The 22,322-nt window shown below is 41.0% G+C and overlaps 1 protein-coding gene across 2 annotated transcripts in view; it reads right to left on the bottom strand.

Annotated features, from left to right (window-relative positions):
- The window catches only part of AFG1L (AFG1 like ATPase), a gene marked incomplete at both ends in the record, with an annotated part of 204,751 nt that overhangs the window by 166,038 nt on the left and 16,391 nt on the right, over window positions 1-22,322 (bottom strand). For both annotated transcript variants that reach the window (XM_079716465.1, XM_079716466.1), the window contains one exon: window positions 607-830. In XM_079716465.1, coding sequence (XP_079572591.1) covers window positions 607-830 — 224 coding nt within the window. The remainder of the gene's footprint in view (window positions 1-606; window positions 831-22,322) is intronic.

Below are 22,322 nucleotides of genomic sequence, written 5' to 3'. Positions count from 1 at the left end.
CAAGGGCAAGGCCGTCTCAGCCCCACGTAGTGGTGTGAGGCGCTCCGTTAGAGTCGTAAGAGGTCAGTCACAGAGTGGAGCAGCAGGGAGGTCCTCATGGGAGTCCTAAAGAATGCACCCAGTGCCCCTCACAGAAAGCTAGCATGTCAGCATCTACCACACAAAAGGCCCTTAACTGGTCACTTAAGACTCTGCTGTTTCACTCTAATCTTCTGTACCCCTCATTCCGACCCTAGAGAAGCCAAGCTAGCAGAGAAAGGAGAAGAGAGAGAAGAACAAGTCACTCCCTCTTCTCTGCTGCTGATCCTAGGCCAGGCCTAACCTAGAGGAAGGGAGAAGCTTTGAAATGCACACAAGTTTTCACTTTGACTGGTATTTAGGTTTTTTTTTTTTAACACCTCAATATGAAGCTATTTGAATCCCCCTGAAGGTGAAAGAAAGCTATGAAACATCAAGAGGTCAGAAATGGGGATCCAACAGAGCTTGTTTAAAGGAACTGGTAGGAAAATTTCAAGCTCTTTCATCATTTTACCCAACTGCATTTAATCCATTTTTAAAATGCTTACATTTTTAACTGTTCAATCTTTAATGTCACACAAACCTTACCTTAGAAAAAAGGCCTTCTGCCTCTATAATGTAGCCTTTAAGGTCCTCATGTAATTCCTGCAAACACTGTATGACTCTTCTTTGATGTTCATCGTCCTTTAGCTCACGAGCTTTGATCAGAAAGTCATAGTGGTCCAGTGGTCCATGGCAAACAGCTAAAGCTTTTGAATAAACCTCTGTAGCAGAAGTTGGAGGCATACTCTTGGCTGTCTGAACTGTATAGGCTATAAACAAAAATATATATAAAATCTTAGACTTTCTGAAATGAAGATATTTCATAGTGCTCTACATTCTTTCTTTTTTTTTTTTTTTTTTTTTTTTTTGCGGTACGTGGGCCTCTCACTGTTGCAGCCTCTCCCGTTGTGGAGCACAGGCTCCAGACGCGCAGGCTCAGCGGCCATGGCTCACGGGCCCAGCCACTCCGCGGCATGTGGGATCTTCCCGGACCGGGGCACGAACCCGTGTCCCCTGCATCGGCAGGCGGACTCTCAACCACTGCGCCACCAGGGAAGCCCTCTACATTATTTCTTAATGGCCACATTAAAACTTTTAACCAGTTATAATTATATTTGAGCAGTTGTTGTAAATATCACTTCGATGAAAATAATAATATAAAACACATTTTGTAACATAAATATATTTATAAATGTCTCCGTTTAATAAACCCCAAACTCATAAGCTATCACTACAACCCCTCTTCCAGGAAGAATGGAATGTCTGCTTTGCCTCCACTCCAATGAATGAGCCACCTGGGTTCATCACATCCTTCCTCACAGCAGGGGTGGTACCTTTCTTTGCATTAGGCCTAAATCTGGTTCTTCAGTACGAAGACAGAGACTTAGACACTAGTCACAAAGGGTTTTCTACTGCCTCTTTATTCACTGTCTAAAACAACACAGCATTCAGATGTCACCACATTGAATTCAGCCCACTGCTTGCGAGACTCCTTCCCTTTTCCATCACCTTTAGGTTGAACACAAAGACTTGAGACACAACAGAGTGTCTGTTTCAAAGCAGGGAGGTGTGTTAATCCTTTTTTTAGCCTCTTGGGGAAGAAAACTGATTGTGGTAAGGTCCAGTTATAACTCTATTCCTTATCTGGGGCAGGTTCAGTGAGCAGCAAACTGGCACATTTTTAGACAAAGATTTTACAAGGGTATTTTGCCATTGTTTCTCCTGTTTCATTGAATACCATGTTTCCTTTATTTCAATAATATGAAAACTACTTAATTTAGGGAAAAAATTAACAGTCACAACATTATTTCTATCATTTTCTAAAAAAGGGGGGAAAATCCTTAAATATACCATGACTGTTGGGGATAAGGCAGAGCTATCCTCTAATAACTGCTCTCCCTTTTTCTGAATAAAGGTTTTAGCTGGGTGCAAGGCTGCCGAGTGAAATATTCCATATCCTGGCCTCTCTGGCAGCCAGGATGGTCATGTGAACAATGGGATGTAAGCTGAAATGTGTGCAGCTCCGCTCTGGAGCACTTAAAGGGAAAGGGCGAATCCCACTCCTCCCCTTCCCTTCCCTCCCTCTGACTGGAAAGAAAGTGCCATGACTGCAGCTGGAAGAGCCAACCTGGCAAGGAGAGGCGCACAGAATGCTGAGCAAAGCAGAGCAAAGTTCCCTAACAATGCTGAGCTGCCAAACTAGCTCTGGACCACCTGCCTGGATTTTTATGTAAAATAAATGTCTATCTTGCTTTTCAAGCAGTGTATTTTAGGGTCTCTTTGTTACGGAGGCCTAAATTGTACCCTAACTAATACAGGGGGCTTACAGCCTGCAAAAGAGAACCGGACTAAGGGTCTCCTGGAACCCTAGGCCTCATAGGACCAAGAACAAGGCTTGGGTTCATGTTGAAGCTGGAGGCATAGGTTGAGAGTTCCATAAAGGTTTCCAGCAATTTGAGGTGTCTACCAGAGTGGTATAAGAAACATATTTGCCCTTGGTCCACAGTCCCTAGTACAGAGCTCATAAAACCCTTGGAATTTCCTAAGTGATAGAGTGTTTTCTGTTTATCATAATGAGCCTCTTTCCATCCCACATATGCTAATGAACTCAGGGTAGGGCCCCAAGATAACCTCAGGACACGGCTGGTCCCCAGAAAGACCAAGTGTTTAGAAAGTTGGAACTTTCAGCCCCACCCACCAACCTGGGAGGGCAGGGGAGGCTGGAGATTAAATTCTATAAACAATTTTTTTTTTGTATTTGAATACTCAAAGCAGCAGCTTTATTTATAATATTTAACAGCTGGAATGAACCCAAATGTCCATCAATTGATGAATGGGTTCACGATGGTACATCCACACAATGGAATATTACTCAGAAGTAAAAAGATTAAAACTACTGATAAATATAACAATGTAGATGAATCTTAAAAGTATTACGCTAATTGAAAAAAGCCAGAAGCAAAATTTAATTTTATATGATTACAGTATACAAAGTTCTAGAAAAAGCAAAACTCTTCTAGTGAAAGAAAGCAAATCAGTGGTTTCTAGAACCCAGGAATAGGGTTATGGGATTGGTAGCAAAGGGGTAGGAGCAAATTTTAGGGGTGATGGAGATATTCTATATCATGATTATGATGGTGGCTACATGACTGTATACATTTGTCATAACACATTGAATTGTTCACCTAAAATCAATGAATGTTATTTGTATATAAATTGTACTTCAATAAAGGTTTCATAGGAAAAAGGGAAACTTTGGGCTATAGATGCTGTTTTACAAGTTAGCTTTTAAAAATTATAGGGCTTCCCTGGCGGCGCAGTGGTTAAGAATCTGCCTGCCAATGAAGGGGACACGGGTTCAAGCCCTGGTCCAGGAAGATCCCACACGCTGCAGAGCAACAAAGCCCATGCGCCACAACTACTGAGCCTGTGCTCTAGAACCCATGAGCCACAACTATTAAGCATGCGTGCCACAACTAGTGAAGCCCTCACGCCTAGAGCTCATGTTCTGCAACAAGAGAAGCCACCGCAGTGGGAAGCCCATGCACCGCAACAAAGAGTAGCCCCCGCTCGCCACAACTAGAGAAAGCCTGCGCGCAGCAACAAAGAGCCAACTCAGCCAAAAATAAATTATTTAAGTAATTTTTAAAAATTATATGTTTACATGCTTCTATAAACACTCTTGAACAATAAGATATGGAGAGCTTCCAAGATGGTGAAAACATCAAGGCGCCAGGAAGGTGACATACCCAGAGAGGGCACGGAAGCTCCACAGCCCTGCTCTCATCCCTTGCCCTGTGCATCTGTTCCATTTGTCTGTTCCTGAGTTCTATGTACCCTTTATAATAAACTGATAAACATAAGTAAAGTGTTTTTTCTGAGTTCCATGACCATTACTAGTAAATTATCAAATTTAGCTAAGTATCAACCGCCTAAATTTGTAGTCAGACATGCGGAAGTGTGGGTAGCTTGGGCAGCCCATTTGCAGCTGGCCTCTGAAGTGGGGCCACTTTTGTGGGATTGGCCCTTTAACTTGGGGGATCCGATACTACCTCCAGGTAGATAGTGCCACAAATGAATTGACAGACATCCATTAGTGTTGGAGGATTTGAGAGTCTCACAACCAGGGAAAATGCTCTTTTCCACTCCCTGGAATCAACCAAGTAAGAAACCTAAGATAATGCTAATTTCCTTCTCCTCCATCCCACAAACCCTTTCCCCAGTCCTCAACCAGGTCCTCAGCCAATCAATCATCAGTGCTACTCAATTTTACATCCTAAACACTCTCTAATCCATTCCCTCCTCCCCTCTTCACACAACCACTCCAGCTGGGCCTCTTATTGTCTCTGGCTTGGCCTCCCTGCCTCTGATCGCCTCCTGCCTCACATTTACCACAACCACACCATAATCTCTAAAAATATCTTCCATCAACTACAGGGATGATCTTGCTAAAATCTCAATGTGATTTTATCAATATTTTGCTTAAAACTCATCTCATTGTTTAAAGGCGTGGTTTTCTTTTCTTTTTTTTTTTTTTTAAGGGAAACAGTTTTTTGTTTTTTTTTTTGGCTGTGCCAGGTCTTAGTTGCAGCACGCGGGATCTTTAGTTGCAGCATGTGAACTCTTAATTGCGGCATGTGGGATCTAGTTCCCTGACCAGGGATTGAACCCAGACCCCCTGCACTGGGAGCATAGAGTCTTAGACACTGGGCCACCAGGGAAGTCCCTAAAGGAGTGGTTTTCAAATGCAATTTTAACAGCAGCACCTTTTTCTAAACAAAACTTTCCATCGGATCCCAAATTTATTTAAGAGAAAAGAACAGGGGGTAACAAAGTCCTGACCTCTTCACATTTCCCTCATTCCCAAGCCCATACCACCCCATTTCCAAAGCAGCCCCTAAGGCCACTTCCCCACCTTAGAGGATCACATCAAGTAAGAATAGTGTGCAGAAAAGAGTTAACACATCAGGCCTGAGACTACCGTCCTTAGCAATGCCTGCTTGCAAAAATGGGCCCTTGACTGGGAACTTGGGTTCCCATCATTCCCAGAAATGGTAAGAGTGACTCACTGTGCCTAAATGTTTGTATCGTATACAAACAACGTGATTTATGCTGAACACCTAGTTTCCTTCTAGAAGTCTGTAATTTTGGCATATGCTAGGCAGAGGGTGCCTTCGTAACCACGGCTCAACTCTAGGCATTGAGCCTATAATGAGCTTCCCTAATAGACAACATTTCACACCTGTTGTCACAGTAAGTTGCTGGAAGAATTAAGCATGTTCTGTTCGACTCTCCTGGAAGAAGAGGCTTGTAAGCTTTGCCTAATTTTCTCTGAACGTTGTCCCACATGCATTTTCCCTTTGCTACTTGTGCTCTGTATCCTTTCACAATAATAAATCGTAGCTGTGAGTATAACCATATGCTGAGTCCCCTGAGTCTTCCTAGTAAATCACCAAACCTGGGGGTAGTCTTGGGGATACCCAACACAGATAGTGTCCTCATTCTGAGGTTCAAGGAATCCATAATAGGGGCGCAGCCTGCATTTTCAGACTACTCCCCCTCTACTCTCCAAAATGCATCTATTTTTTCGATACAAGAAATGACTGAGTACCACCACATGTAATGGGTAATAGGGAATATCAAAGTTGACTCGTTTTAAGTGCGGGTGGAAGAACAAAAAAATTGCAGCAGTAATGAATCAAGATCAACTGGAAATAGCAAGTAAAATGAATTTGGGTACAGAGAAACTGGTTATGAAACTATTCTAAGTGGGACTAATACAGGCCTAAATTAGGATGGCAACAGCAATGTTAGGAAGCGGGGTAGAATGGAAAATGCAAAGGTAGATTCAATAATGTGGGTTGCCTTCTAATCAAACTGGATTGCTCACCATATCTCAAACATTTTCCATTCTTTCATTTCATAGCCATGCCTTTGTTCACACATGGTCCCAACTGGATAGCCTCCTCCTCTAACCAACCCTCTGCCAGCCTAATTTCTCCTCCACAAATCTCAACCCACCCTCAGCTCCCTACCACCAGATTTCCAAACTCACCTGTATCTACCCCATTCTCTTTTCTTTCCGTAGTTACAGCTTAAGAGCTATTTCTCATTCCATCAAGGGCTATTAATGCCTTCACTCATCCCCTAATCAGTGGATTTCAATTTTTTGGAAAAAAAATCATGACCCAATATACACACAAATATACATAACTGAAAAACAAGTTTCATGAAGTAATAACTAATTTAGTAAAAGTATGAAATAGTAAGAAAAAAAAGGATCTTTCTATGTAAGATATGCTCTGGTATTTTATACACATATATTTTTATTATTTATATCTAAAGAACCACTAGATTTAGTTATACTAAATGCCTTATATGATACTTATTTACCTTTTTGTTTTCTGTCCCCATCAGAACATATGCTCTTTGAGGGCAACAGTGCCTGACATGATTGTTGTTTATTAAATATTTCTTGAATCCCCTCCCTTCTTACATTTTCAGAGATGTCACTCTCTTCATTAATCACCTCTGTACTATATCATCTCCCTTCCCCTCTCTACTAGTTTTTTTCATATCAGCTCAACCCTCTCCTCTTAAAATAATAACAACAACAAACAACCTCCTTGACTTGACACCTGCTCTCCCTCCTTCCCTTTATAGCCAAACCACTTGAAAGAGTTGCCTTTAGTTTTTCTGGCTGCCCCCTCACATCCTGCTCATTTCTCAACCCACTATAATCAAGCTTCTACTGAGATGGCTTCTGCCAAGTTCACCCAATGCCTTTTTTTAAAAATATTTATTATTTATTTTTTTATTTTTTTATTTTTGGCTGCGTCGGGTCTTAGCTGCAGCATGCAGGATCTTCATTGAGGCATGCAGGATCTTTCGTTGCGGCATGTGGGCTTCTCTCTAGTTGTGGCATGTCTCCAGAGCCCACGGGCTCTCTAGTTGTAGCGCATGGGCTCCAGAGTGCATGGGCTCAGCAGTTGCAGCACGTGGGCTCTGTAGTTGCGGTGCACCAGCTAACTGTGGCGTGCGGGCTTAGTTGCCCTGTGGCATGGGGGATCCTAGTTCCTCGACCAGGGATAGAACCCGTGTCCCCTGCATTGGAAGGCAGATTCTTAACCTCTGGACTACCAGGGAAGTCCCTACCCAATGCCTATTGTTGCCAAATCCAGTAGCTATTCCTCAGTCTTCATATTCCTGTTTACAATTATAAAATATCTAATTTTTAAAGTTATTCATAGGAACCATCAGGACTGTGGGCAAAGTACATTGTTTCTATTGGGATCTGGCTTTGGAGAGGCTTAAAGTCCTTTACTTCCACTTTTATTTTTACTAACCCAACATCTTTATTGAGTAGTTTATACTTCATTCACATTTCTCAAAAAAGAAAACCAAGTTACACTGAAGATGAGGCATCACTTCAGGCAATCAGCAGACATAAAAAGAGAATCATGGGTTATCTAGTCCTGCATATAAGAAGCTTATAGGGCCTCCCTGGTGGCGCAGTGGTTGAGAGTCCGCCTGCCGATGCAGGGGATACGGGTTCGTGCCCCGGTCTGGGAGGATCCCATATGCCGCGGAGCGGCTGGGCCCGTGAGCCATGGCTGCTGAGCCTGCGCATCCGGAGCCTGTGCTCCGCAACGGGAGAGGCCACAACAGTGAGAGGCCCGCGTACCACAAAAAAAAAAAAAAAAAAAAAAAAAAGAAGCTTATAAGTTTCCATTCTATACCAACAACAAGTAAAAAGCTGAAAAATCAACGTATCTCCTCAGATCCATAAGAGAAGGAAGGACACAGGACAAACTGCTGCCCCCAAGATTGAAAAGAAAGTGATTGGTGTAAATGAACCAATTAAAAGATTGTCAGAGTGGATCAAAACCCAAGACTCAATTACAGGTTGACTATAATAAACTCACTTTAAATTCAAAGACACATACATATGAAGAGTAAATGGATGGATAGAGCAGAAACTAACACAACATTGTAAAGCAATTATAATCCAATAAAGATATTTTTTAAAAATGGATGGAAACAAATACACCCTGCTAACACTAATCAAAAGAAAGCAAGAGTAGCTATATTAATTACAGACAGACCAGACCTCAAAGCAAGGAAAGTTATCAGAGATACTGAAGGATGTTACATAAAGATAAAAGAGTTGATTCTCCCAGAAGACATAACAATCGTTAATGTATATGCACCTAACAACAGACCATCAAGTTAAACTACATGAGGTAAAAATTGATAGAACTGTAAGGAAAAATAGATGAACCCACTATCATACTTGGAGACTTCAGTACCCCTCTAGCAGAAATGGACAGATCCAGTAGGCAGAAAATCAGTAAGGACTTAGTTGAACTCAACAACACCATTAATCAACTGGCTAAACTTGACATCTATAGAATAATTCACCCAACGACAGCACAATACACATTATTCTCAAGCTCACACAGAACATTCACCATGATAGATCACATTCTGGGCCATAGAACACACCTTACCAAAGTTAAAAGAATAGAAATCAGGGCTTCCCTGGTGGCGCAGTGGTTGAGAGTCCGCCTGCCGATGCAGGGGATGTGGGTTCGTGCCCCGGTCCGGGAGGATCCCACGTGCCGCGGAGCGGCTGGGCCTGTGAGCCATGGCCGCTGAGCCTGCGCGTCCGGAGCCTGTGCTCCGTGGCGGGAGAAGCCACAACAGTGAGAGGCCCGCATACTGCAAAAAAAAAAAAAAAAAAAAAAGAACAGAAATCATACAATGTCTGCCATCAGACCACAATGGAATTAAACTAGAAATAAATAACAGAAAAATAAATGGAAAATTCTAAAAGATGCAGAGACTATGGGACTTCACTGGTGGCACAGTGGTTAAGAATCCGCCTGCTGGGCTTCCCTGGTGGTGCAGTGATTGAGAGTCCGCCTGCCGATGCAGGGGACACGGGTTTGTGCCCCAGTCCAGGAGGATCCCACATGCCGCAGAGCGGCTGGGCCCGTGAGCCATGGCCACTGAGCCTGCACGTCCGGAGCCTGTGCTCCACAGCAGGAGAGGCCACAGCAGTGAGCGGCCCGTGTACCGCAAAAAAAAAAAAAAAAAAAGAAAAAAAGAAAAAGAATCCGCCTGCCAATGCAGGGGACACAGGTTCGATCCCCGGTCCAGGAAGATCCCATGTGCCGCACAGCAACTAGGTCTGTGCGCCACAACTACTGAGCCTGCACTCTAGAGCCCACAAGCCACAACTACTGAAGCCAGCACACCTTAGAGGCCGTGCTCTGCAACAAGAGAAGCCACCGCAATGAGAAGCCTGCACACCTCAATGAAGAGTAGCCCCTGCTCGCCACAACTAGAGAAAGCCCATGCGTGGCAATGAAGACCCAACGCAGCCAGAAAAAAATTTTTTTTAATTTAAAAATAAAATAAAATATTCAGAGACTAAACAACACACTTCTAAATAACATATGGGTCAATGAAGAAACCTCAAGATAAATGTAAAAATTATTCGAGTTAAATGAAAATGGAAGCACAATTTATCAAAATTTGTGGGATGCAGCAAAAGCAGTGATTAAAGGGAAATTTATAGCAATGAATGCATATATTAGAAAGAAGAAAGATCTAAAATCAATCATCTAAGTTTCCACCTTAAGAAATTAGAAAAAGAAAATTAAATCCAAAGTAAGCAGAAGAAAAGAAATAAGAGCAGAAATCAGTGGAATTGAAAACAGGGAATCAACAGAGAAAATCAATGAAACCAAACACTGGCTCTTTGAAAAGATCAATAAAATTGATAAGCCTCTAGCCAGGCTAACAAGGAAAAAGGAGAGAGGACACAAATTGCTAATAGCAGAAATGAAAGAGGGATATCACTATAGATCCCATGGACATTAAAAGGATAATAAAGGAATACTATGAACGACTCAACCCATAAATAAAGGAATAGGTGAAATGGACAAATTCCTTGAAATTCCTTGAAAGACACAATCAGCCAAAATTCACACAAGAAGAAACAGACAATCTAAATAGGTCTGCATCTATTAAAGAAACTGAATCAATAATTAATAGTCTTCCAAAATAGAAAGCATCAGGCACAGATGGGTTCACTGGTGAATTCTACCAAACATTTAAAGAATTATACTAATTCTCTACAACCTCTTTCAGAGGATTAGAAGCAGAAGGAATACTTCCTAACTCATTCTATGAGGCCAGCATTTTCCTAATACCAAAATAAGACAAAGACATTACAAGAAAAGAAAACTACACCAATATCTCTCGTGAACACAGATGCAAAAATCCCTAACAAAATACTACCAAATCAAATCCAACAATGTATAAAAAGAATTACACACTATAAACAAGTGAGAATTATCCCAGGAATGCAAGGCTGGTTCTACCTTTTTTCTTTTTTCCTTTTTTTTTGGCTGTGCCGCGTGGCATGCAGGATCTTAGTTCCCTGACCAGGGATCGAATCCATGCCCTCTACAGTGGAAGCATGGAGTCTTAACCACTGGACCACCAGGGAAGCCCCTGGTTCAACATTTTAAAATGAATTAATGTAATCCATCACATCAACAGACTAAAGAAGAAAAATCACATGATCAGATCAATAAATGCAGAAAAAGCATCTGACAAAAACTTATACACATTTATGATAAAAACTCAGTAAACTAGGAATAGAGGGAACTTCCTCATCTTGATAAAGAATACCTACAAAAAAACCTACAGTGAACACCATACTTAATGGTAAGAAACTAGATGTTTCCCACTAAGATCAAGAACAAGGCAAGGATGTCCCCTCTCCTCACTCCTTATCAACATAGTACTAGATAAATCCATAAGACAAGAAAAGGAAATAAAAGGTATACAGATTGAGAAGGAAGATATAAAATGGTCTGTTCCCAAATGACATGGTCATCTAAACAGAAAATACAAAAAAATCAATAAAATAACTCCTGGGACTAACAAGTAATTATAGTAAGGATACAAGGTTAATATACAAAAGTCAACTGCTTTCATATATGCCTGCAATGAACAAGTGGAATGTGAAATTAAAAACACAATACCAGGACCTCCCTGATGGTCCAGTGGGTAAGACTCCATGCTCCCAATACAGGAGGCCCAGGTTCAATCCCTTGTAGGGAAACTAGATCCTGCATGCATGCCGCAACTAAGAGTGCACATGCCGCAACTAAGAAGTCCACATGCCACAACTAAGAAGTCCACATGCCACAACTAAGAGTCTGCATGCCGCAACTAAGAAGTCCACATGCTGCAACTAAGAAGCCCGCATGCCACAACTATGAGCTCACATGCCACAACTAAAGATCCCACATGTCACAACAAAGGATCCTGCATGCTGCAACTAAGACCTGGCACAACCAAAATCAATCAATCAATCAATATTTATTTAAAAAACACAGTATCATTTACGTTAGCACCCCCCAAAAATGAAATACTTCGGTATAAATCTAACAAAATATGTACAAGATCTATATGAACAAAACTACAAAACTCTGATGAACAAAATCAAAGAACTTAAAAATGGAGAGATATTCCATGTTCACGTATAGGAAGACTCAATATTGTCAAAATGTCAGTTCTTCCCAACTTGATCTATAGATTCAAAGGAATCCCAATTAAAATCCTAGCAAGTTATTTTGTGGATACTGACAAAATAATTCTCAAGTTTAAATGAAGAAGCAAAAGACTCAGAATAACCAACACAATACTGAAGGAGAAAAACAAAATTGGAGGACTGACACTACCCAACTTTAAGACCTACTATAAAGCTACAATAATCATGACAGTGTGGTATTGCCAAAAGAATAGACAAATAGATCAATGGAACATAATAGAGTCCAGAAATAGGCCCACATAAATACAGCCAATTGATCTTTGACAAAGGAGCAAGGGCAATACAATGGAGCAAAGATAAGTCTTTTCAACAAATGATGCTGGGACAACTGGACAAACACATGCAAAAAAAATGAATCTAGACACAGACCTTAAACCCTGCACAAAAATTAACTCAAAATGCATCATAGATCTAAATGTAAAAGAAAAAACTATAAAATTCCTAGAAGATAACATGGGAGAAACATAGAAGACATAGGAGAAACCTAGATGAGCTTGGGTATAGCTTTGACTTTTTAGATACAACACCAAAGGCACAATCCATGAAAGAAATCATTGATAAGCTAGACTTCATTAAATTAAAAACTTCAGTTCTGCAAAAGACAATGCCATGATCTCAAAAGACAAACCACAGACTGGGAGAAAATATCTGCAAAAGACCCATCTCATAAAGGACTATCATCCAAAATACACAAAGAACTCTAAAAACTCACAACAAGAAAACAAACAATCTGATTAAAAACTGGGCCAAACGGGACTTCTCTGGTGGCGCAGTGGTTAAGAATCCACCTGCCAATGCAGGGGACACAGGTTTGAGCCCTGCTCTGGGAAGATCCCACATGCCACGGAGCAACTAAGCCCATGCGCCACAACTACTGAACCTGTGCTCTAGAGCCTGCGAGCCGCAACTACTCAGCCCACGAGCCACAACTACTGAAGCCCACGCGCCTAGAGCCCGTGCTCCACAACAAGAGAGGCCACTGCAATGAGAAGCCAGCGCACCACAACGAAGAGTAGCCCCTGCTTGCTGCAACTAAAGAAAGCCCACACGCAGCAACAAAGACCCAACGCAGCCAAAACTAAAACTAAAATAAAATAAATTAAAAAAAAAAAACAACTGGGCCGAAGACTTTAACAGAAACCACACCAAAGAAGATATACAGATGACAAAGAAGCATATGAAAAGATCTCCACATCATATGTCACCAGGGAAATGCAAACTAAAAGAACAATGAGAAGGAATTCCCTAGTGGTCAGCGGTTAGGACTTGGCACTTTCACTGCAGGGCCCAGGTTCAATCCCTGGTCAGGGAATGCAAGCTATGTGACATGGCCCAAAAAAAAAAAAAAAAAAAAAAATGAGATACCACTACACGCCTATTAGAATGGCCAAAATCCAGAACACTGACAAATGCTGCCCAGTATGTGGAACAATAGGACCTCTTTTTCCTGGTGAGCATGCAAAATGGTACAGCCACTTTAGAAGACAGTTTGGCAGCTTCTTACAAAACTAAACATACTCTTACCATACAATCCAACAATCATTATCCTTGGTATTTACCCAAAGAAGCTGGAAATTTATGTCCACAAAAAAACCTGCGCACACATATTTACAGCAGCTTTATTCATAATTGTCAAAACTTGGAAGCAACAAAGATGTCCTTCAGTAGGAGAATGGATAAATAAACCGGTACATCCAGACAATGGAATATTATTCAGCACTAAAAAGAAATGAGTCTATCAAACCATGAAAACACGTGGAAAAAACTTAAACGCACATAACTAAGTGAAAGACCAATTTGAAAAAGCTACATACTGTAAGGTCCTATATTCTAATTATATGACATTCTGGAAAAGGCAAAACTATTGACAGTGAAAAGATCAGTAGTAAACAGAGGGAGTAGGTAGGAAGAAGGTGTGACTAGGCAGAGCACAGAGGATTTTTAGGGTAGTGAAAATACCCTAAAATATACTATAATGTGCATATGTATTATTGTACATTTGTCCATATTCGTAGAATGTACTACATCAAGAACCCCATTGTAAACTATGGACTTTGGATGATGATGCTGTCAGTGTAGGTTCATCGACTGTAACAAATGTACCTCTCTGGTATGGGATGTTGAAAATTGGGGAGTATTGATAACAGGGGACATGTGGGGGGCAGGAGGTATATGGGAAATCTCTGTACCTTCCTCTGAATTTTGCTGTGAACCTAAACTGCTCTAAAAAATATCAGTCTTTTAAAAAAGAAAACGAAAGAGAGAATCAGTCAGGCAAGACTCTCAAGGCTGAGAGATTGGCCAGCTTAGGCCTGGACAGCAGCTGTATAAATTGAATCACAAAAGACTTCTCAAAAGCTGCACTAAATTAAATCTGTTACTGCATCAGTGTACACAAATTATGTGATGCTGCTGCCATATTATTTTGATTTGTATTAATTTGTCTTATTGTACTCCAAATGGACAGTGGGAAAATGCCATTCTGAAGATCCACAAACTAATCTACAAACATAAATGGAAGATTTTAGAGGCACAAAAAGTCTGCGCTGTTCTAACACCTCAATTTTGTACCTTATTTCACTACTTTCTCCTAAACGAAGTTTAAGGAAGATCCCACTATACTCCACAGCCCACTTGTTATAAGATTTAGTCAATATCATGATGTCTTAGCATCTGAATAATCTATTATAACTTTCTAGATAGTATTTTAACAATTACTTCAATTTTTCTCCCCAAGGAAAATAAGTGAGTTTCCCCAGGCTCTGAGTGTATTTCTTATTACTTCAATTCCCCCTGCTTCAACTTTTTTTTTTTTATTTAGCAAATTTAATCAGTTATACATATACATATGTTCCCATATCCCCTCCCTTTTGCGTCTCCCTCCCGCCCTCCCTATCCCACCCCTCCAGGCGGTCACAAAGCACCGAGCTGATCTCCCTGTGCTATGCGGTTGCTTCCCACTAGCTATCTACCTTACGTTTGGTAGTGTATATATGTCCATGCCGCTCTTTCGCTTTGTCACAGCTTACCCTTCCCCCTCCCCATATCCTCAAGTCCATTCTCTAGTAGATCTGTGTCTTTATTCCTATCATACCCTTATGTTCTTCATGACATTTTTTTTTCTTAAATTCCATATATATGTGTCAGCATACAGTATTTGTCTTTCTCTTTCTGACTTACTTCACTCTGTATGACAGACTCTAGGTCCATCCACCTCATTACAAATAGCTCAATTTCGTTTCTTTTTATGGCTGAGTAATATTCCATTGTATATATGTGCCACATCTTCTTTATCCATTCATCCAATGATGGACACTTAGGTTGTTTCCATCTCTGGGCTATTGTAAATAGGGCTGCTATGAACATTTTGGTACATGACTCTTTTTGAATTATGGTTTTCTCAGGGTATATGCCCAGTAGTGGGATTGCTGGGTCATATGGTAGTTCTATTTGTAGTTTTTTAAGGAACCTCCATACCGTTCTCCATAGTGGCTGTACCAATTCACATTCCCACCAGCAGTGCAAGAGTGTTCCCTTTTTTCCACACCCTCTCCAGCATTTATTGTTTCTAGATTTTTTGATGATGGCCATTCTGACTGGTGTGAGATGATATCTCATTGTAGTTTTGATTTGCATTTCTCTAATGAGTAAAGATGTTGAGCATCCTTTCATGTGTTTGTTGGCAGTCTGTATATCTTCTGTGGAGAAATGTCTATTTAGGTCTTCTGCCCATTTTTGGATTGGGTTGTTTGTTTTTTTGTTATTGAGCTGCATGAGCTGCTTATAAATTTTGGAGATTAATCCTTTGTCAGTTGCTTCATTTGTAAACATTTTCTCCCATTCTGAGGGTTGTCTTTTGGTCTTGTTTATGGTTTCCTTTGCTGTGCAAAAGCTTTTAAGTTTCATTAGGTCCCATTTGTTTATTTTTGTCTTTATTTCCATTACTCTAGGAGGTGGGTCAAAAAGGATCTTGCTGTGATTTATGTCATAGAGTGTTCTGCCTATGTTTTCCTCTAAGAGTTTGATAGTGTCTGGCCTTACCTTTAGGTCTTTAATCCATTTTGAGCTTATTTTTGTGTATGGTGTTAGGGAGTGATCTAATCTCATACTTTTACACGTCCCTGTCCAGTTTTCCCAGCACCACTTATTGAAGAGGCTGTCCTTTCTCCACTGTACATTCCTGCCTCCTTTATCAAAGATAAGGTGACGATATGTGCGTGGGTTTATCTCTGGGCTTTCTATCCTGTTCCATTGATCTATCTTTCTGTTTTTGTGCCAGTACCACACTGTCTTGATTACTGTAGCTCTGTAGTATAGTCTGAAGTCAGGGAGCCTGATTCCTCCAGCTCCATTTTTCGTTCTCAAGATTGCTTTGGCTATTCGGGGTCTTTTGTGTTTCCATACAAATTGTGAAATTTTTTGTTCTAGTTCTGTGAAAAATGCCAGTGGTACTTTGATAGGGATTGCATTGAATCTGTAGATTGCTTTGGGTAGTAGAGTCATTTTCACAATGTTGATTCTTCCAATCCAAGAACATGGTACATCTCTCCATCTATTTGTATCATCTTTAATTTCTTTCATCAGTGTCTTATAATTTTCTGCATACAGGTCTTTTGTCTCCTTAGGTAGGTTTATTCCTAGATATTTTATTCTTTTTGTTGCAATGGTAAATGGGAGTGTTTCCTTGATTTCACTTTCAGATTTTTCATCATTAGTATATAGGAATGCCAGAGATTTCTGGGCATTAATTTTGTATCCTGCAACTTTACCAAATTCATTGATTAGCTCTAGTAGTTTTCTGGTAGCATCTTTAGGATTCTCTATGTATAGTATCATGTCATCTGCAAACAGTGACAGCTTTACTTCTTCTTTTCTGATTTGGATTCCTTTTATTTCCTTTTCTTCTCTGATTGCTGTGGCTAAAACTTCCAAAACTAGGTTGAATAAGAGTGGTGAGAGTGGGCAACCTTGTCTTGTTCCTGATCTTAGTGGAAATGGTTTCCGTTTTTCACCATTGAGGATGATGCTGGCTGTGGGTTTGTCATATATGGCCTTTATTATGTTGAGGAAAGTTCCCTCTATGCCTACTTTCTGCAGGGTTTTTATCATAAATGGGTGTTGAATTTTGTCGAAAGCTTTCTCTGCATCTATTGAGATGATCATATGGTTTTTCTCCTTCAATTTGTTGATATGGTGTATCACGTTGATTGATTTGCATATATTGAAGAATCCTTGCATTCCTGGAATAAACCCCACTTGATCATGGTGTATGATCCTTTTAATGTGCTGTTGGATTCAATTTGCTAGTATTTTGTTGAGGATTTTTGCATCTATGTTCATCAGTGATATTGGCCTGTAGTTTTCTTTGTGACATCCTTGTCTGGTTTTGGTATCAAGGTGATGGTGGCCTCGTAGAATGAGTTTGGGAGTGCTCCTCCCTCTGCTATATTTTGGAAGAGTTTGAGAAGGATAGGTGTTAGCTCTTCTCTAAATGCTTGATAGAATTCGCCTGTGAAGCCATGTGGTCCTGGGTTTTTGTTTGTTGGAAGATTTTTTATCACAGTTTCAATTTCAGTGCTTGTGAATGGTCTGTTCATATTTTCTATTTCTTCCTGATTCAGTCTTGGCAGGTTGTGCATTTCTAAGAATTTGTCCATTTCTTCCAGGTTGTCCATTTTATTGGCATAGAGTTGCTTATAGTAATCTCTCATGATCTTTTGTATTTCTGCAGTGTCAGTTGTTACTTCTCCTTTTTCATTTCTAATTCTATTGATTTGAGTCTTCTCCCTTTTTTTCTTGATGAGTCTGGCTAATGGTTTATCAATTTTGTTTATCTTCTCAAAGAACCAGCTTTTAGTTTTATTGATCTTTGCTATCGTTTCCTTCATTTCTTTTTCATTTATTTCCGATCTGATTTTTATGATTTCTTTCCTTCTGCTAACTTTGGGATGTTTTTGTTCTTCTTTCTCTAATTGCTTTAGGTGCAAGGTTAGGTTGTTTATTCGAGATGTTTCCTGTTTCTTAAGGTGGGATTGTATTGCTATAAACTTCCCTCTTAGAACTGCTTTTGCTGCATCCCATAGGTTTTGGGTCGTCGTGTCTCCATTGTCATTTGTTTCTAGGTATTTTTTAATTTCCTTTTTGATTTCTTCAGTGATCACTTCGTTATTAAGTAGAGTATTGTTTAGCCTCCATGTGTTTGTATTTTTTACAGCTCTTTTCCTGTAATTGATATCTAGTCTCATAGCATTGTGGTCAGAAAAGATACTTGATACAATTTCAATTTTCTTAAATTTACCAAGGCTTGATTTGTGACCCAAGATATGATCTATCCTGGAGAATGTTCCATGAGCACTTGAGAAAAATGTGTATTCTGTTGTTTTTGGATGGAATGTCCTATAAATATCAATTAAGTCCATCTTGTTTAATGTATCATTTAAAGCTTGTGTTTCCTTATTTATTTTCATTTTGGATGATCTGTCCATTGGTGAAAGTGGGGTGTTAAAGTCCCCTACTATGATTGTGTTACTGTTGATTTCTCCTTTTATGGCTGTTAGTATTTGCCTTATGTATTGAGGTGCTCTTATGTTGGGTGCATAAATATTTACAATTGTTATATCTTCTTCTTGGATCAATCCCTTGATCATTATGTAGTGTCCTTCTTTGTCTCTTCTAATAGTCTTTATTTTAAAGTCTATTTTGTCTGATATAAGAATTGCTACTCCAGCTTTCTTTTGGTTTCCATTTGCATGAAATATCTTTTTCCATCCCCTTACTTTCAGTCTGTATGTGTCTCTAGGTTTGAAGTGGGTCTCTTGTAGACAGCATATATATGGGTCTTGTTTTTGTATCCATTCAGCCAATCTGTGTCTTTTGGTGGGAGCATTTAGTCCATTTACATTTAAGGTAATTATTGATATGTATGTTCCTATTCCCATTTCCTTAATTGTTTTGGGTTCGTTATTGTAGGTATAGTCCTTCTGTTGTGTTTCTTGCCTAGAGAAGTTCCTTTAGCATTTGTTGTAAAGCTGGTTTGGTGGTGCTGAACTCTCTCAGCTTTTGCTTGTCTGTAAACGTTTTAATTTCTCCATCAAATCTGAATGAGATCCTTGCTGGGTAATCTTGGTTGCAGGTTTTTCTCCTTCATCACTTTAATTATGTCCTGCTACTCCCTTCTGGCTTGTAGAGTTTCTGCTGAGAGATCAGCTGTTATCCTGATGGGGATTCCCTTGTGTGTTATTTGTTGTTTTTGCCTTGCTGCTTTTAATATGATTTCTTTGTGTTTAATTTTTGACAGTTTGATTAGTATGTGTCTTGGTGTATTTCTCCTTGGATTTATTCTGTATGGGACTCTCTGTGCCTCCTGGACTTGATTAACTATTTCCTTTCCCATATTAGGGAAGTTTTCAACTATAATCTCTTCAAATATTTTCTCAGTCCCTTTCTTTTTCTCTTCTTCTTCTGGAACCCCTATAATTCGAATGTTGGTGCGTTTAGTGTTGTCCCAGAGGTCTCTGAGACTGTCCTCTGTTCTTTTCATTCTTTTTTCTTTATTTTGCTCTGCAGCAGTTATTTCCACTATTTTATCTTCCACCTCACTTATCCGTTCTTCTGCCTCAGTTATTCTGCTATTGATCCCATCTAGAGTATTTTTTATTTCATTTATTGTGCTTTTAATCGATGCTTGATTCATCTTTAGTTCTTCTAGGTCCTTGTTAACTGTTTCTTGCATTTTGTCTATTCTATTTCCAAGATTTTGGATCTTGGAAATAGAATCTTGGATCATCTTTACCATCATTATTCTGAATTCTTTTTCAGGTAGACTGCCTATTACCTCTTCATTTGTTAGGTCTGGTGGGTTTTTATCTTGCTCCTTCTCCTGCTGTGTGTTTTTCTGTCTTCTCATTTTGCTTATGTTACTGTGTTTGGGGTCTCCTTTTTGCAGGCTGCAGGTTCGTAGTTCCCGTTGTTTTTGGTGTCTGTCCCCAGTGGCTAAGGTTGGTTTAGTGGGTTGTGTAGGCTTCCTGGTGGAGGGGACTAGTGCCTGTGTTCTGGTGGGTGAGGCTGGATCTTGTCTTTCTGGTGGGCAGGTCCACGTCTGGTGGTGTGTTTTGGGGTGTCTGCAGACTTTTTATGATTTTAGGCAGCCTCTCTGCTAATGGGTGGCGTTGTGTTCCTGTCTTGCTAGTTGTTTGGCATAGGGTGTCCAGCACTGTAGCTTGCTGGTCGTTGAGTGAAGCTGGGTGCTGGTGTTGAGATGGAGATCTCTGGAAGATTTTCGCCGTTTGATATTATGTGGAGCTGGGAGGTCTCTTGTGGACCAGTGTCCTGAAGTTGGCTCTCCCACCTCAGAGGCACAGCACTGACTCCTGGCTCCTCAATTTGGGATGATTTGTTGTCTATTGTATTCCACAGATGCAGGGTACATCTAGTTGATTGTGGAGCTTTAATCCGCTGCTTCTGAGGCTGCTGGGAGAGATTTCCCTTTCTCTTCTTTGTTCTCACAGCTCCACGGTCTCAGCTTTGGATTTGGCCCCGCCTCTGCGTGTAGGTCGCCGGAGGGCGTCTGTTCTTCCCTCAGACAGGACAGGGTTAAAGGAGCAGCCGCTTCGGGGACTCTGGTTCACTCAGGCCGGGGGGGAGGGAGGGGCACGGAGTGCGGGGCGAGCCTGCAGCGGCAGAGGCCGGCGTGACGTTTCACCAGCCCGAGGCGTGGCGTGCGTTCTCCCAGGGAAGCCGTCTCTGGATCCCGGGACCCCGGCAGTGACGGGCTTCACAGGCTCCCGGAAGGGCGGCGTGGACAGTGACTTGCGCTCGCACACAGGCCTCTTGGCGGCGGCGGCAGCAGCAGCCCCAGCGTCCCGCGCCCGTCTGTGGAGCTCCTTTAAGCAGCGCTCTTAATCCCCTCTCCTCCCGCACCAGGAAACCAAGAGGGAAGAAAAAGTCTCTTACCTGTTCGGCAGCTCCAGAGTTTTCCCGGACTCCCTCCCGGCTAGCTGTGGCGCATTAGCCTCCTTCAGGCTGAGTTCTCGCCGCCAGCCCCAGTCCTCTCCCTGCGCTCTGACCGAAGCCCGAGCCTCAGCTTCCAGCGCCGTCCGCCCCGCAGGCGAGCAGACAAGCCTCTCGGGCTGGTGAGCGCCGGTTGGCACCGATCCTCTGTGCGGGAATCTCTCCGCTTTGCCCTACCCAGGTACGTGGGGAGTTTCTTGCCTTTTCGGAGGTCTGGGGTCTTCTGCCAGCGTTCAGTAGGTGTTCTGTAGGAGTTGTTCCACGTGTAGCTGTATTTCTGGTGTATCTATGGGGAGGAAGGTGATCACCGCGTCTTACTCTTCCACCATCTTCCCCGGAAGTCTCTCAACTTTTTTTTTGAAGTGAACATAACCTCCAGATTTTATTGTCTTCACAATAAAACAAAAGATGAAGATTAGAACTGGAGTACTTAGCCCTTTCTCGTCTCCTCCCAGTTCAAAATGCTTGCTGGTCTTAACAGTCAGCACTCTCTAACTCTGCAGCACTTTCTAGGCTCAATGCATTCAAGCCTCAGCACAATCTCCATTTGTAGTTTTAACCTTTTTTCCAGAAAAGCAGCTTAGTCTGCTTCCTGTCATAAGACCGCTTTCCCTGGGCATTCAGAGAGTCCTTGCCCTTCTTGTCCTGTGTCACTCTGTGGGTTTAATGCTTGGCACGCTTCTTACAGTTAGGTTGGCAAGTGTCAGGGATATACACCATGTTTGTCTGTTTGTGGGGGTGCTATCGGCAGGGGAAGAAGCGATTTCCCCCAATATTTAATTTTTCATCTGAAGACAGAGGTTTAGAACAAAAAAATTCTTCTGAAGTTCTGCAGTCTTACAGTCTATGCTAATATGTTCCACTTAAACAATCTCATGGCATTAATAAGTAATATAATAGGGACTTCTCTGGTGGTCCAGTAGTTAAGACTCCTTGCTCCCAATGCAGGGGGCCCAGGTTCGATCCCTGTTCAGGGAACTAGATCCCACATGCTGCAACTAAGATCCTGCATGCCACAACTAAAAGATCTCACACGCTGCAACGAAAATCCCGTGTGCCACAGCTAAGACCCGGCACAGCCAAATAAATAAATAAATATTTTTTAAAAAATAATAAGTAATATAATAAACCACATTTATGCTCTTCTTAATGGCACATGGTAACCTATAACAGAAAGAAGAGGCAACTCAACAGCAACAATTATAAAAGAAATTAGAAAAAGGCAAATTGTCACTAACAGCCCTAACAAGAATTGTTATATACATGTAGGTTGTTTTTTTTTAAACAAGGTCTTGACTTGGGGTCCATGACAAGTCAACTGGCAGGGAATAGGGGGGATGGTCTGAGAGCCCTCTGAAATTAAAAGAAAATTGTGTGTGTGTATGTGTGTATGTTTGTGCATTTCTTCTGAGGTAAGATCTCTAAATATACTACAGATTCCTTCAGATTTTCAAACAAGTGAACAAAAACTGATTAAGAACCACTGTTTTAAAAATAATTGTCAAAATAGTTTTAGAAGGAAATTCTATTAATAGCAGCTCACATTTATTGAACACCTACTGTGTGCCAGGGACTAGGTTAAGTAACTTAACATAATTACTTGTTTTACTCCTCACAATAA

Source organism: Hyperoodon ampullatus (genome assembly GCF_949752795.1).
Source record: "Hyperoodon ampullatus genome assembly, chromosome: 12".
Classification (NCBI taxonomy): Eukaryota; Metazoa; Chordata; class Mammalia; order Artiodactyla; family Ziphiidae; genus Hyperoodon; species Hyperoodon ampullatus.
The sequence above is the reverse complement of the archived record's forward strand: the minus strand, read 5'-3'. Positions and strand labels throughout refer to the sequence as shown.